This window comes from Elephantulus edwardii, unplaced genomic scaffold (assembly GCF_000299155.1).
Source record: "Elephantulus edwardii isolate Elephantulus edwardi_28Jun2011 unplaced genomic scaffold, EleEdw1.0 scaffold00048, whole genome shotgun sequence".
In the NCBI taxonomy this organism is placed as follows: domain Eukaryota; kingdom Metazoa; phylum Chordata; class Mammalia; order Macroscelidea; family Macroscelididae; genus Elephantulus; species Elephantulus edwardii.
Window position 1 is genome coordinate 238,211 of NW_006399798.1, and position 17,210 is coordinate 255,420.

Sequence of the window (17,210 nt, forward strand, 5' to 3'; positions counted from 1 at the left end):
GAGATGGTTTTGAAATTCGAGTGGGATAGACTTAAGATCAAATTTTGGTTCCCGTGGACTTGATTTAATTTTCCTCAAGTTCAGCTTGAATTTGCATATGAGTAGTTGGTGGTCTGTCCCACAATCAGCACCCGGCCTGGTTTTCACTGCTAATATTGAGCTTCTCCACCATATCTTTCCACAAATGTTATCTATTTGATTCCTATGCATGCCATCAGGTGCATGCAGATGGCATGCATAGGAAGCAAATAGATTACAGAAAACCCACTAGAGGACCAGCTACAGACCAGTTCTGACTTGACAGCACACAACAACAACTCTACTTGTAAAGGAAGTGTTTGCTGCTAAAAGAGTAATATCTTAACATTACTATATGGGAAAACCCCAGAAACAGCAATATTCACAAAGTCAAATAAACAAGAACCTTAATACATAAACCTTTCAATGAATTAACAGTTTCAACTTCATTCTCCACACTTAATTTAGCTCCTTCATATGCATATAGCTTCAGGCCAAAAGTCATTTACCTTTTCCCTCCATTTTAGTCCAGCAAAAGTAGCCATTTTAACTGCACTTCCCAAACCCCTCACTTCTTTCCAACTCCCACATTTCCAAGAGTCTGGAGCCATTGTGTTGATCCCACTTCTAACACCAGCTGTAAAAATAACAAGGGCCATGTTTGACTGTATCTGACCTTTACTAACTTCACTAAGGGGAACTATCCCCACTAACAATATCAGTAATATAAAGACAATTCCCATGAGATCGGACATGTCCCCTGTGCTCCTATACCTCTTTCCACTCATCTCAACACCAATCTTACTGCTTTGCTGTGTCCAAAATCCCAGTGTGATAATTCACAGACCACAGAGAACCATGCTGGGAAAGTCAAAAGGTTATAATCCAGATTAGTAGCAGAATACTGCTAATACTTGGCTTTCTGGAAATATTCTTCCTCAGAAGAATATCTTGCACAGTACAGGATATTTCTGGAATTTCTTCCTCGGGAATCTTGCACAGTACAGTGGCTCACCTCTGGGGGTCCTTGTGGAGGTCATACTGCTGTTAAGGCCCCTCAGTTCATAGGTAGCTCCAAGCTTGTGGGCAGCAGGGCTAGGAGGCCAACTCCATGGCTTTCACTGATGAATTGGGGTGCTGTCACTTGAGTGTCCTTGGTTACTGTACTGTGCACTGGTGACCACACCTGTTGGAACATTCTAACAGCAACAGCAGAACAAACCTCAGCTAAGATGGTGAGGGAACTTGGTGTCATTTTCTGGCCACAAATGAGTCCCCATGGGTTCAAGAACTTTCTGTCTACAATTAAACTAGATACCAATATAGAAAGTTACCTGGAAAATTCCTAAATTTCACAAACTCCATACATAGCACATTATAAATAAGCCAGTGATCAATGAGGAAAACAAAATGGAAATTAGAAGGTACTTTGAGGTGAATGAAAATGAAAACTTATCAAAATTGAGATTCCCTGAAACAGTACTTAGAAGCAAATTTGTTTATAGCATAAATGTACATCTAAATATATAAATACAACGTATACACATAAATATGCAAGACATATAGGTATAGCATAAGCATAGATACCAATGTATAAAGATGGCATAAATCCACAGAACAGAAATTAATAAAAGTCTCAAATCAATGATGTCAGTTTCTACTTAAAAAAAAAATAGAACAAAAAAAATGAAATAGAGAGGCAGAAAAGAAATAACTAAAAGACAATCTCTAAAATAGAAAAACAGAAATTAGTGAAATCAGAAGTTCTGTGGGAAGGTTAAAAAAAAAACCCCACAAGAAAACTTCTAGATAGACAAATGGGTCCATAAAACGATTGTTGTTGTTATGTACCATCGAGTCACTTACGACTCATAGCAACCCTATGTACAACAGCCCTAAACTCTGCTCTATCCTATGCCAACCGCACTGCCTCTGACACACCCATCCCGATTATCCCAGTCACTGAATCAATCCACCTCATAGAGGGTCTTCCTCTCTTGTGCCGTCCCTCCACCCTCCCAAGCATGATGTCCCTCGCCAAGGACCTGTCCCTCCTTACAGCATGCCCAAAGTATGTCAGATGAAGCCCCAGAATCCTTGCCTCCAAGGAGCAGCCTGGTTTAACCCTCTCCAGGATGAATCTGTTTGTTTCCTTGGCAGTCCATGGTACATTCAATACTCTTCTCCAGCACCACAGCTCAAAGGCGTCAATTCTCCTTCTATCCTCCCTAGTCATTGTCTAACTCTCTGATGCATAACAAGTGATTGCAAAGACCATAGCCTGTATCAGACGCACCTTAGTCTCCAGAGAGACACCATTGCTCTTCGGTACCCTGGAGAGGTCCCTAACAGCAGACTTTCCCATCGCAATACGTTTTTTGATTTCCTGGCTACTGGTGCCAAGAGTGTTGACCATTGAGCCAAGCAGACTAAAATTGTTAACAATCTCAATCTCTTCACCATCCATCCTGATGCTGCCTATTGGCCCAGTGGTGAGAATCTTTGTCTTCTTGACATTGAACCTCAATCCATACTGAAGGCTGCAGTCCTTGACCCTATGCAGCAAGCATTTCAGGTCTTCCTCAGTTTCAGCAAGCAGGGTTGTGTCATCTGCATAACGCAGATTGTTAATAGATCTTCCACCAATCCTGACGCCACACTTCTCATAGAACCCAGCCTCTCTGATAATCTGCTCTGCATACAGGCTGAAAAGGTATGGAGATAGGACACATCCCTGGCGTACACCCTTCCCAATTTTGAACCATGGAGTGTTACCCTGCTTTGTTCTGACGACTGCCTCTTGGTCCAAGTATATGTTTCACATTAGAACGATCAAGTGTTCTGGGATTCCCATTCTTCTCAGAGTCAGCCCCAGTTTGTTATGATCCACACAGTCAAATGCCTTTGCATAATCAATGAAACACAGATAGACATTCTTCTGGTATTCCCTGCTTTCAGCTAAAATCCATCTAACATCAGCTACAATATCCCTAGTACCAAGACCCCTTCTAAACCCAGACTGGACTTCTGGCAGTTCTCTGCTGATGTGCTGTTCCAGTCATTCTTGGATAATCTTCAGTAGAATCTTGCCTGCATGTGAAATCAATGATATAGTTCTATAGTTTCCACACTCTTTGGGGTCACCCTTCTTTGGAATGGGAACAAATATAGATCTCTTCCAGTCAGTTGGGACAACACTGTAACTAATGGTTAACTCCACAATGAGGGATTTATCTTTCACTGTTCTATAAATTGCTTGTCTGTCAGATACTCCTCTAAATATACCTTCAGGCTAAGACAGACTAGGAAGAAGGATTGGCCATCCACTTCTGAAATAGCAAGCCTCTGAAAACCCCATATAGAACAGAACACATGTAAACTAACAGAGAGGGCAACAGAGGTAGAACTTTCAAGTATGGAAATACAAAGGAAGAGGAACTGTTGTAAGCAGACACTAGTGATTGGAACATGGAACGTGAGAACCATGAATGTAGGAAAATAAGATATTGTTAAGAAAGTAATGCAATGCATAAACATTGACATACTAGGCATTGGGGAGATGAGATGGACCGGCATGGGGCATTTTGAGTCAAATGGTCATATATTACTCCAGAGATATAAAATTATTAGACACATTAATCCTGTCAGGAATGAGAGAAGTGATGCATCTGCAGACTGTACACTTGCTCAAGCAGTAAAGAGATATTGTGGACAACACCCAGTAAATTCAACAGCTTAGCAACAAACCAGGAAATCATGTGTTAATGAAATAGAGGATCTGAAAGACCTCACATCTATTAAAAATGTGCAGCTATAAACCTTCTCACTAAACAGCAAAACCCACCCACCGAGTGACCTCAACAGACACCCCAGGAGAAGGGCTAGTTCCACCTTGAACAGATACTCTGTTGGGAAGAGATGGACCAGAAAGAAGCGGCCACCTGCAGACACCACCTGCTGCCACCCAGCTCTCCACAGATAATCTCCACATGGCAGCAGATTAAACACAGGACCCACGCACCTTCAAATAAATTAATTCCAAATGTGTCTGGGACTGGGTTCTGAGTGTGCTATGACAAGTTCTGTCTTGCTGGAATGCGACACCGGAGGACTATGAATGCTCAGAAGCAGGGACAGCTCCTACTTTCACCTGTTTCACTTGCCCCATCTACTCACACCCACACCTGCTCACACCTGCGCCGCCTGCTAGGACATGCTCACACCTCCTCACACCCACTCATACCTGCACCTTCTTGCACCACTCCACCTGCTCACACCTGCATCAGCTCACTCACTCATGCACACCCTCTCACAACTCCACCTGCACACTTGCTTGCACCCATTCCCACCCTCTCACACTCACACCTGCACCTGCTCATACCCAAGGAATGGTCACAACCTGTGGAGTTAACCATTTGTATCAGTGTTGTCCCTGCTCTTGGCACACGTGTCTTTACTACCCACTTATTTCCCTGCTCCACCATCCACCAGGATACCCATCCACTTCTACCCACTCTCTTCAACATCCATCTCCCATTGTCCTGTCCTTGATCTGATAGTCTATATATGAAGCTTCCTTGGCTTCTGTGATTCCAAATACATCAGCTTCAGACAGTTTCTTATAACATGACCATTGTCTCTTAAGTTCAGTGGCAGTGCTTTCCAAGCGAAGGTGATGTGTCTTGTAGAGCTGGTGTGTAGATAGGTTTGTTTTTTTCTTTTTTCCTTGTTATGCATCAGAGAGTTGGACAGTGACTAAGGAGGATAGAAGGAGAATTGACGCCTTTGAGCTGTGGTGCTGGAGAAGAGTATTGAGGGTACCATGGACTGCTAGGAAAACAGATTCATCTTGGAAAGGGTCAAACCGGGCTGCTCCTTGGAGGCAAGGATTCTAAGGCTCCATCTGACATACTCTGGACATGTAGCAAGGAGGGACAGGTCCTTCGAGAGGGACATCATACTTGGTAGGGTGGAGGGACAGCGCAGAAGGGGAAGGCCCCCTATAAGGTGGATTCAGTGACTGGGGTAATCGGGATGGTTGTGTCTGAGACGGTGCGATTGGCACAGGACAGAGCAGAGTTTAGGGCTGTTGTACATAGGGTTGCTATGAGTCGCAAGCGACTCGACAGCACATAACAACAACAGTTTATAAATAACATTTTTATCAATGGCAGAGGGTGTTAGGACAAACAGCAAGTATCAACACAGACAAGGAGAACTGGGCTGGGCTGGTCAGTGTCTGGACATTGATGTCTAACCTTGGGAAGGCCCTCCTCCCCTGTTACCTGGGGGAGGATGAGTCTAGCTCCTTGAACTCTTTAGTGTGCTTGTCCTGCTTTGGTGGGAACAACCTGCAGGTTGTCTGTTGTGAGCTTTTCTGCTAACTCACCTCTCCTGTTACAGGTTTTCACCTCACACGGCCCCACAGTGATCATGCCCACCTGGTTCTGCTCCAGAGCATGGTTTTCCCATGTAGGCTGGTTTGATGAGGGCGGGCAGGTGAGTACTGGGGTAGGGGGTGCTAAAGCCCGGAGGAGTCTAAGGGGACGGGTTTTGTTCACTAAGTCTTGCCCTCACAGCATCTCACCCTCCTGCAAGCTGTGTCTGCAAGTCAGAGCCCCCCAGTTGTATCTGCAGGTCAGAACACCTCCAGCTGTGTCTGCGGGTCAGAGCCCCCCCAGCTGTGTCTCCGGGTCAGAGCCCCCACAGTTGTGTCTGCAGGTCAGAGCCCCCACAGTTGTGTCTGCAGGTCAGAGCCCCCCCCAGCTTTGTCTGCGGGTCAGAGCCTCCCCAGCTGTGTCTGCGGATCAGAGCCCCCCCAGTTGTGTCTGCGGGTCAGAGCCCCCCCACAAGCTCTATCTGCAAGTTGGAGCCCCACCCTAAGGATGTCTGCAGCTCAGAGACACCCCCCCCCAAGCTGTGCCCACAGACATTCACCTCCTTTCCTTGCTAAAAGCAGAAGAGAAGATGTGAGTCAAATCTGCTGAGTCCAGGTGAACTACAGCAGCCAAAGAGCTGTAGTGGGAGGAAAGGCCAGGATGACTAGAAGGATGGCCATCTGGAAAAGCAGGGTGTCCCCCTGCAGGCCTGGAGAAGTGGAGTAGTGCCCCATGCAGCCTTGGCATCCACGTCTGTGCTCCCAGGAAAGGGTTCCTGGGAGCTGAAGTGTGGGGCCCCTGACCTCTACCTGTGACTATCCCTCAGTACTCCTGATCGGTGGAGAGTCAGGGTGTAAACTTCCTCATGAAAAACAAATCTTAACTTGATCAGCTTATCTTCCCTCCAACTTCCCTTAATGGGGCTCTGAGAACTAATAGTTTTCTCTTGACGAGGCCATGTATGTGGGACAGAGGCTTCCCTGCGTACCACTCACTTCTGATAACCCAGTAAGACCCAGTCACCAGTGGGCAAGAAGGAAACCAGGTAGGCAGCAGGGGACCTGGGCACAGCTGGACAGACTGGGTTTTCCAGTGGACACCCAGGCTGGCAGGGCAGGTCCAGGCAGAAGCCAACAGTAACAGCACGTTTACCACACACTCCTGAATGCTGACATTCTGTGCACAGCTGAGACAGACACCATCATGGCCCACAGGACTCCCCGCATGGTGCCCAGCACACCTGCCTACCTGCCACCCTTAGATGCCCCTCTACTCCTAGGGTACTGGAGACTCCTTTTCATGCTCAGTGGCTGGTAGTGTGCCTTGGTTTTCCTTCCTGCATGGGGACCATGAGAACCCCAGCCTAATGCCTGTGCCACTCCAGGCCTTACCTCAGCCATAACCAACCTGCTCTCCATGGTCACCACTGAGTCCAAAGCCCCAGATGACTTCAGGGACTCGCTGAGCTCACCTGGACCAGACCTTGACCCCTATGTGCCTTCTGCAGACAAGCTGATGCTGATGTTTGAGGCATGGAGACCCTGCTGGGTTGTCCAGCTTGAAAACCTGCTGACTCTTCTGGTATTTATTTGCTGTTGTTAGGTGTCATCAAGTTGAGTATGACTCACAGCAACACTATGAACAGAGATCTGAGCCCTGTCCTAGCCTGTGCCCTTTTCACAATCACTGACATACTCAAACCCATTGCAAGTTACTATGTCAGTCCATCGGCTTGAGGGTGGTCTTCTCTTTCACCAACCCTCCACTTTCCCAAGCATGATAGCCCTCTCCAAGGAACATCCTCTTCTAATAACATGCCCAAAGTACACAAGACAAAACATTACCATCTGTGCCTGGCTGTACCTTCTCCAAGACACATCAGTTTCTTTTGATAGTCCATAAGATATTCAGCACTCTTCTCCAACACCACAGCTCAAAGGCATAAATAATTCTGTTATTCTTATTCGTTATCTAACCCTCAGGTGCAGAGGAAGTAATTAAAAAAGACCATGGCCTGCATCAGGTGTACCTTAGTCCTCAAACTAACATCATTGCTCCTCAGTAATTTGGACAGGTCCCTGAGTGCAGATTTTCCCAGTGTAATACATCGTCTGATGGTCCAATTGCTGGAACCGAGTGTATTGATTGTGGATCTAAGTAAGATGAAGTTGACAGTTTGTGTTTTCTCCATCTGTCATAATGTTGCCTATCAGTCCATTGGTTAGAATTTTTGTTTTCTTGACATTGAGATGTAATCCATATTGAAGGTCATAGTCTTTGATCTTCTATGGTAAGCACTTGACATCTACGTAGCAAAGGTTACTGATGAGTGTTTATCTAATCCTGGTGCCACATTCTTCTTCATAGAGTCCAGCTTCTCCAATAATTTGCTTAGCATACAGATTTAATAGGTATAAAAAGACAATCCAACCTTTGATACACACTTTTCTTCATTTTAAACCATGTAGAGTTTCCTTGCTCTGTTTGCACAACAGCTTCTTGGTCTAGGTCTAAGTTTTGTATGAGCACAATGAAGTGTTTTGAAATTCTCGTTCTTCTCAATGTTAGCCATAATTTGTTAGGATCCACACAGTCACTATACCACAAATAGACATTCTTCTGGTCTTTATTTAGCACTTTGGATACTTTTTTTTTTTTTAGTGGCTGTCTGTAGCCCCTTTATCTCACTCCACTGAGAGAGTGCTTTGCTGCATTCCCCTAAAGGTCTGCATCTACCGTGCGTGCCACGGGATGAGCAGCCGCTTCCTGTACAGAGTTACAGCCTTGGAACCCAGTGGTTCACCAGGAGTCGGCCAACTGGACAGGAACGGGGTTTCATGCCTTCATCTCATGTTTTCTCATCAAACCTTTCATAGTCAGTTCTTGCCTATTTTTAAAGTGTTTTGAATCCTATGTGTTACCTATGTGACAGTCTGTGACGTTATTCTATTTTCTTTCCTTTTTCTATTGCATTATTATCTGAGAGTGCCACAACATCAGCATCCATATGTGCTTCTCCTCCTTCTGTCCCTGTCATGGTTAAAGCTGCAGTTAAATGCTGACCATGAGGAGCCCCGCAGTGGGGGTTGCACTGTTCTTTAAATTTTTGACCTTCAGAGTCTGTTATTCTCTGACTAGAAGATCCTTTATTTTGTCTTTATCATTGTTTCTTTTTAAAATTTCTTTTCATACAATAATTTGTTTCATTCATGTACATTGTATCTTGTACAACCTTTCATTTATATTATGTTTCATACATTCATATATATTGTATAATTAGTTACTGTTGATGGAATGGTCTTTTCTTGAAGGCACCGGTCCATCCTTTCCTTGCTTTGTATTTTGCTATTGAGAAGGCTGGTGCTGATTTCAGTATGGGATCTCTTTCCTGGAACGTTTACTCTTACTAGAATTATCTTAAAGATAGTCAACCTTTTACCCCCTTGAGTCAGATCCTTTTTCATTTCCGAATATTTTCTTGGATTAAAGTATTACATATCTGATTTGTTTTTCTAGTTCAGGCTCCAGTTATGTATTGGTTAGATTTCTTTGTTTTTCATTTCAAAAACTTCCTTTGTAATCCTGTTTTACTTTTTTAATATCATCTTCACTTTCTTTCTTATTTTCGAAAATTTTTCAAGTTTTTTCTCAAATTTTTACACTCAAATCTGCTTTTCCTGAAGGACCTTGTAATGTCACCTTCTGTTTATCATCTTCCTCATTCATTAGGGAAGAGGTAGAGCTTTGTCTTTGTTGACTTTGTCTTTCAGATGCTTCTCCCCCACATCCTGACATTGTGTTGAGATAAGTGTCACAGATGCAGCACGCTGTTTCTTGACAGAAATGTGGATTTCCCCTCGCCCCTCAACTCGGCTTTTGTCGTTTCTTGTGCTGGTCTATGGGGCACACAATTATCAGCTCAAGACCGCTCCCTTGTGGTACTGTGGTGACGTGCAGCTCTTGCATGGAATTGTTGGGGGTGGCAATCTTGGATTCTGTTTCTGAATTCTAAGTGCCCATGTTGCTCTACTTTCGTGAGACCCTTGAATCTGAGGAAAGTACCCATTTTACCCTCTGAACTCCTCACAATAAAAAACACTCTTCCTTCCTAGGACTGTTGGGTGGTGTTCAGATGGACCTGCCCTGTCCCCTTCTCCTGTCACCCTTTTCCTGGACACCCCATCCCCCTTCTCCTGATGCCCCACCCCCATCTCCTGGAAGCCCTGTTCCCCTTTTCCTGGACACCCCAAACTTCTGGACTCTCCATCCCCCTTCTTCTAGACACCCTGTCCCCCCTTCTCCTAGATGCTCATACCCCTTCTCCTGGATGCCCCATACTCTATCTTGGACTCTCCATTTCCCTCCTCCTGGATACCCCATCCCCCTTTCTTCTGGATGCCTCAACCCACCTCCCCTGGATGCTGATCCCTTTTCTCCTAGTCTTCCATCCCCCTCTCCTGGACACCCTGTTCCCCACTTCTCCTGGATGCCCCGTCCCTGAGGCCCTGGGCACTGGCTGCCCAGCTGGAAATTAGTTTGTCCACACGGTGATGGCATACACGTGTATGGCCTCAACTGTTTCTGTGAAAAAGGACCTGCAGGAAGGTTTGGGGCCATGCCCCATCTTCTCAGTTTCCAGGAGCCCTCCTGTTAACTGGAAAAATAGTGCTGCCACCTGCTAAGAAAAAAACCAAACAAACCACACACACATTTTGAAGACAGGAACTGGATTGGGAAAAGCAGGTATTTTATGAACTTCCCAATTGTCTCAGCAAGGGAAGATTCTGAAGGAGTCCTGATAGGCTAGGTTAAGGGTGAGGGGGATCTCATGATCATTCAGCACTTTTAGGAGAGAGGCAGAATAAGAGAAGAGCAGGTGCACAGAGCTGGCCTCTAGATGGGGCCTTGGCTGCCGGGTCAGCAATGATTCAGAATGACCCTGTGAACAACAGGTCTGAACCCTGCCCCATCCTGTGCCATCTTCTCACCTCTGCCACACCTGGCCATTGTTAAGGTCACAGTGACAATCCATCTCACGGAAGGTCTTCCCCTCCTTCACAAACTCTGCTTTCACAGCGTGATGTTCTTTCCCAAGGACTAGCCCCTCCTAGCTACGTGCCCAAAGACTGTAAGATGAAGTTTCTTCACCTGCTTCCCTTGTAGGAGCACTCTAGCTTCACTTTCTCCAAGACATACATGTTGGTTTTTGTGGCAGTCCATGGATAGTGGACTCTTCTCCAATACCACAATATAAACTCGATTTTTCTGTCATTTTTCTTCACTGTCCAACTCTCTGATGTATAGGAAGTGATTGAAAAGACAGCTTGGATCAGATGCCCCTTGGTCTTTGAACTGACAACCTTGCTCTGCAGCACTTTGAAGAGATACTTGACTGCAGACTTTCCCAGTGCAACACACATCTTTTGATTTCCTGACTACTGGTACCAAGGTTGTTGATTATGGATCTTCTCTCAAGTCAAACAGTGAGGATTTTTGTTTTCTTGATGTTGAGATGTAACCCATATTGAAGCCTATAGTCTTAACTTCTACAGAAAGTGCTTCAAGTCCTCCTCACGTTGAGGAAGCAAGGTTGTGTCACCTCTGTAAAACAGGTTGTTGATGAGTCTTCCACCAATCCTGATGCCACATTCTTCCTCCTAAAGTCCAGCTTCTTGAATGATTTGTTCCACATACAGATTGAATAGGTATGGCAAAGAAAACAGCCTTAATGCACATCTTTAGGTATTTTAAACCATGTAGTGTTCCCTTGCTCTATATGGACAATAGCTTCTTGGTCTATGTATAGGTTTCATATAAGCATAATTAAGTGTCCTGGTATTCCCATTCTTCTCAAGGTCAGCCATAATTTGTTGTGATCCACACAATCAGATGCCTTTGCATAGTCAATAAAGCACAAATAGACATTCTTCTGGATTCTCTGCTCTCAGTCAGAATCTGTCTGACATCAGCAATGATATCCCTGGTGTCAAGGCCTCTTCTAAATCCACCCTCAATATCTGGAAGTTCTCTGTCGATGTACTGTTCTAGATGTTTGCAAATAATCCTCAGCAAGATTTTGCATGCACGTAATATTAATGATAATTTCCACATACTGATGGACCACCTTTCTCAGGAAGGGGAACAAATATGGATCTCTTCTAGTCACTTGGCCAAGTAGCTGTCTTTCAAACTTCCTGGCACAGACTGGTGAGCATGTCCAGGGCTGCATCTGTCATTTAAAACATCTCAGTTGGCATCCCATCAATTCCTGGGGCCTTATTTTTTGGTAATGCTTTCAATGAAGCTTAAACTTCTTCATTACCATTGGCACTTGTACACATGGTACTTGCTGAAATATTTCAGTGTTGGCCAGTTCTTTTTGGTACAGTGACTCTACGTATTACTTCCATCTTCTTTTGATGCTTCCCGGATCACCAAGATTTTTGCCCATACCATCTCTCACTATTGCAACTCAAGGCTTAAATTTGTTTTTCAGTTCTTTCAACTTTAGAAATGCTGAGTGAGTTCTTTCCTTTTTCTTTCCCAACTCCAGCTCTTTGCACATTCTGTTATAATACTCTGCTTTGTCTTATCCAGCGGCCCTTCAAAATGTTCTATTCAGCCTAGTGGCAGGAAACTGCACTGCAACCCCAGAAGTGCATGGTTCAAATCCACCAGATGCTCTGCTGAAGAAGGAGGAACAGTCGCCTCCTGTACCAGTCAAATCCAATTTGACGGTACACGCATTAAAAAAATGTTCTATTCAGCTCTTTTACTTCAGCATCTCTTCCACTTGTTTTAGACTTCTTAATACTCTAGAGTGATTTTTCCCTCTTTAACATTTATTATTTTAATAAAAATTTACAGAGACTTTGGATTTCCATTCATTCATTGTTGCACTTTTCTCCCTGCCCACCCCTTTCCCCCAGTACACTCTTCTCTTTGAAAAGCAAAAGAAAAATTATTTCATTGTTTTACAATCAATCCCTCCCCCCAGGTCCACTCCACTATGCAGCCTTCATTCTGGACTCTGGTCATGACAATAATACCTAATCACATATCCCTTTTAAACAGTTTTTTCCTTCATCTGTTTCAATGCAGTATACATTATTTATCCCATCTTTCTCATTCTCCCCCCCAACCCCGATGTCAGTCCCATTATACAACAGTGGCACTATGCAGTATTTGTCCTTTTTTGACAGATATTTCACTCAGGATAATGTCCTCCAGGGTCACCCATTTTGAATAATATTGCGTGAGATCCTTATTTTTCAATTCAGCATAGTATTCCACTGTTTGAATATACCACAGCTTCTCTATCCATTCATTTGTTGATGGGCACTTAGTTTGTTTCCAACTCCTTGTTATTGTGAACAAAGCCACAATAAACATGGGTGTGCGTATATCTGCTTGGGTGGCAGTTATGGTCTCTTTGGAGTATATTCCTAGTAGTGGAATTGCTGGGTCAAATGGTATCTTTATTTGCAACTTTTTGAGAAAGCGCCACACTACCTTCCACAGTGGTTGCACCATTTCACACTCCCACCAACAGTGAATAAGGGTTCCAAGTTTCTCCACAACCTCGCCAGCATTTGTTGTTTGCTGTTCTGTTAAAGTTTGCTATTCTTCCTGGGGTAAGATGATATCTCATAGTTGTCTTGATTTGCATCTCTCTTAGAACTAGGGAATTTTAAAATTTCTTCATGTGCTTTTTGGCCATCTGAATGTTTTCTTTGGTGAAGTGTCTGTTCATATCCTGTGCCCATTTTTCACTTGGATTATTTACCTTTGTCTTGTTGTGGACAACAATCTAGAGCGATTTTGAGACTTTCTTCTGACATCCATTTTGGTCTTTTCTTCCTCCTCTATCATTACAATGAATGATCTTTTGCTCTCTTCATGGATAATATCTTTGACGTAATCCGTAACTCATCTGAGCTTTGATCATTAGTGTTTAAGGCTTACCTATTCTTGAGAGAGTTTTCAAATTCAGATGGGATGGACTCAAAATCGTATTTTGGTTCTTGTGTAATTGTTTCCATTTTCTTCAAATTTAATTTGAACTTGCACATGAGCAACTGATGACAGTCAGCACCTGGCCTAGTCCTGACTGCTAATACTGAGCTTCTCCAATGACTCTTTCCACAAATACTGCCAACAGATGGGGTCCATGTATATACTCACCACTTGTATGATTTAAAAACATTATCTGCAGTGAATAAATCATTGAGTGTGTAACAATCATTTAATCTCTAGCCTCATTTCTGTCACCAAACCTGTAATTTCCAACTATTAGACCGTCTTCTTTATTTCTGACTTTTGCATTCCAGTCACCAGTTATTATTAATCCATCTTGATTAATGTCATAAGCCATCAGTTTTTCTCTTTCAATATGAAATCTGTCTGGTTAGACACTTGATCATCAAAAACAGCCTTTTCAGGATGGTTGCCCTCTAGAAGATGACATGGGGTCTCTCCCATGGCGCCTGACATTTCTTGGCAGGCTATTAAGAAGGAATTCCTAGAGGTGCCCAGGCTACTCCTGTAGGGCATGTTCCTGAGTCCTACAATGCCTGGATTAGCTGAATGCCTGCCTTCCAGGTCTGACCCTTCTCAGGGGAAGAGATGGGAACATAGGCAAGTCTGTGATTGAGAGCAAGCCCAGCACTAACTCAGTTACCGTTCTCCCTGTTCAACTTGGCTTTTGCTATGTGGTGGGAAGCGTGGTGTTGACTGCAGAGTGCCCTGCTGAGTAAGCTGCGTGTCCAGCCTCCCCGAACCCAGCTCATCCTGGAAGGGCAAGTGTGCCCAAGTGGACATCCTTTGTGGGGCCTGGCCGAGCTTCTAGCCTGGTAGCTCCTCTTTCCAAGCTCCCTCTGGGAGAGTGTGGCTACTACCCAGGCTGCCCGAGAGTGACAGCGCTTACTCAGAAAGTCCTGGACAGGGTTTGTTACCAAGCCCACTTGTGAGACTACAGGAAGGCATTGTGGCTCCCAGCGGGAAGACCTCAAGCCCAGGCTGCCAGGGACCCGAGGCCCAAGCTGGCCCTTCAACCTAGACAAACCCTCCCCCTCACTCTTCCTCTCCCACCCTTCCTGTTACCCCTCCCCACCCAGCCCTAACCCACCCTCTCCCCGCACACCCCTAACCCCTACTGGGCCCTCCCCCACCCCACAAACCCTAAGCTAGCCTTCCTACAGGGCGTGCCCGAGGACCTGCTGTTCTTCCAGGAGCATCTTCGCAGGGGCGGCCACATAGTCCGTGTAGACCACAGCCTCGTCCTCTACCGCTACCATGCACAGGCTGCCTCACACACAGTGCTTGAGTGAGTGGGGTTCAGGGGACTGGGGGTGCTGAGAAGGGAGCAGGGGAGAGGGGCACAGAAGAGTGGGGCTGGGGGCTTAATAGGGATGGGGGTTTGGGGATGGTGAACCATATGGCAGGCATGGGGGCAAAGGGAGGAAGAGGGCTGCAAGGCACAGTCCACTGAGGTGGGATAAGGGTGAGGAGGGGAAAACAGCAGGAAACAAGAAAGTGTAATAAGAGAGCAATGCAAGAACAGCTGAGTAAAACAGTAAGAATCCAGAAAGAGACTCACTCTGTCCCCTAAGATGATTCTCAGCAAAGTCTGCAAAACTCCTCAATAGAGATTATCACCAAATGGACACCTGGACATCCCTATGGAAAAACGGGTGTCTGTTGCCACTGGGACCACTTGGGGAGCTAGTGATGGGCCTCAGAGCTTCACAGTGGCAGTGAACAGATGCAGAAATAACACGTCACGCACCATTTAAAGACTGATGAATCAGACCTCAAAAATAAGATTAAAGATATCTGCTCACCTCAAGACAGCACTAGAAAAATAAGTAGACAAACCACAGACTGGACATAGTCACAATCCAAATGGACCAATGGGCAACATCATGACAGATGGAAGGAAGACTGAAGTTGTCAACGGTTTCATTTTACTTGGCTCAACAATCAACACCCATGGTAGCCGCAACTGAGAATCAAAAGGCATGTTGCATGTGGGAAAATCTGCTGCCAAGGATTTAAGTGCTGGAGAGCAAAGACATCTTTTTAAAGACTAAAGTTCACCTAACCCAAGGCATGGTATTTTCAGTTGCAAAAGTTGGACAATACGTAAGGAACACCAAAGAACTGATGCTTTTTAATTGTGGTGTCAGCAAAGAATATTGATTATCCCAAGGAATTAAAAGAAAAATTAAAAAAATCTGACTTGTCAGAGGTGCAGTCAGAGTGCTGCTTAGAGGCCATGCTGTCACAGGGGGCCAGTCCTTAGACAATGTCGTCATGCTGGGAAAGAGAGAGAGACCTTTAACAGGTGGGTTGATACCATGGATTCAGGCGTGTCAGAGGTAGTGGGGATGGCACGGGCCAGGACAGGGCTCAGACCTGTTATTCACAGGGACACCATGAGTTGTATTCAACTCACTGGCACCTAACAACAACCACTCTGACAAAGGACTTGTAGGAGGACATAGAAAGAATCCCTGCAAGCCAGTGAAAACAGCCGAATGCTCAAAGCAGACTCTCACCAACAAAGGAGAATGCCTGCAGGATGCACTCTGGGCAGACGAGAAGGGGAGAGAGTCTCTGAGAAGTGCCAATGGAACCCAGCACACTCCCTGAATGCCAACATGGAGAAATCTGGCAAAGACATGGGGCCATGAGGACTCGAACTTTCAGAGCCCCACAGCCCCGTTTTTGTTAGACTGGTGCCCGCACTGTGACCCCGCAGGCCTAGACCTACATGTTGTCTTGAGTCCACTGTCACATGTGCAGGAAAGTCAGGAAGACTCTACAGTAGAGATCAAGCCACAGGTCCAACAGGCAGAGACAGGCTTCAGTAGCACAGGGGACAGTTGCTAAATCCAGCGACAGGATGGGCGGTGTGAGGCCTTGTTAGGGATGGAGGCAAGGCATGGAGTGAGCAGATTCCATTTGTGTGCCGTTCTGCAATGGACTGAGGTGACAGAAACAGGAGACGTCTCCTCTGGGGGTGTGGACTACCCTGACCTGCGCTCATTAGATTCTGCTGACCACCACGCTTTGAATCTGTCAGCTTCACCCTGTGTGCCTTAAACCTTAAAGAGACAAATACCAGTGAAGTGGGCCTCTGAGCAGGAAGCTCCTCAGCTTCTCTGTGGAGCAGAACAAGGGAGAAGTGAAACCCCATAGTGGGCAGCTGTGCGGGCCACCTCTCCAGGTGTCTGGCTCCAGGTCTGACTGACCAGGAGTGCTGGTTACTCCCTGGGTGCCAGGCATGGACCAACCAGAGGTGCTGGATACTCTGAACAATCTGCTGTCCTCTTTCTGGGGTGTGCACAGCAGTATCCTGTGATGTCCAAGGTTCTGGGGTGCACAGCCCTACTGTTCAGGGTGCACATGGACTCAGGAGTGACCCAGGCAGTGGCTAGAGGACTTGGTGGCACTCACCCTGTGTGGAGATGGAGAGCTGGCTTTGTCCGTCAGGAGAAAGGAACGTGCCCCAGGGTGCTGGTCAGACTCCACCACACTGCTAAGGAGTTTCCTTGGTGTGGGGGCCCAAGGTCTTCCCAGAAACCCTGTGGGCAGCTGCTGACAGTCACATCCAGAAACTGTTCCCTGGATACTGATGAGGCTTAAGCTGATCCAAACCAGGGTCATGGTGAATATTCCTGACAGGTGCTCTCAGGGGATGTGCAGAATAGGCAGCAGCATCCTGAATATACTGTATGTAGGACCCAGGGCAGGAGGCAGCGGCCAGAAACAGAGACACGCGTGGCGGACCCTGGACACGAGGTGAAATAC

General features: G+C 45.7%; 1 protein-coding gene across 1 annotated transcript in view; it reads left to right on the forward strand.

Annotated features, from left to right (window-relative positions):
* B3GNTL1 (UDP-GlcNAc:betaGal beta-1,3-N-acetylglucosaminyltransferase-like 1) overlaps nucleotides 1-17,210 on the forward strand; it is a 136,892-nt gene that overhangs the window by 117,198 nt on the left and 2,484 nt on the right. Inside the window, exons 7-8 of the mRNA XM_006886301.1 lie at nucleotides 5,422-5,517; nucleotides 14,597-14,721. Coding sequence (XP_006886363.1) covers nucleotides 5,422-5,517; nucleotides 14,597-14,721 — 221 coding nt within the window. The remainder of the gene's footprint in view (nucleotides 1-5,421; nucleotides 5,518-14,596; nucleotides 14,722-17,210) is intronic.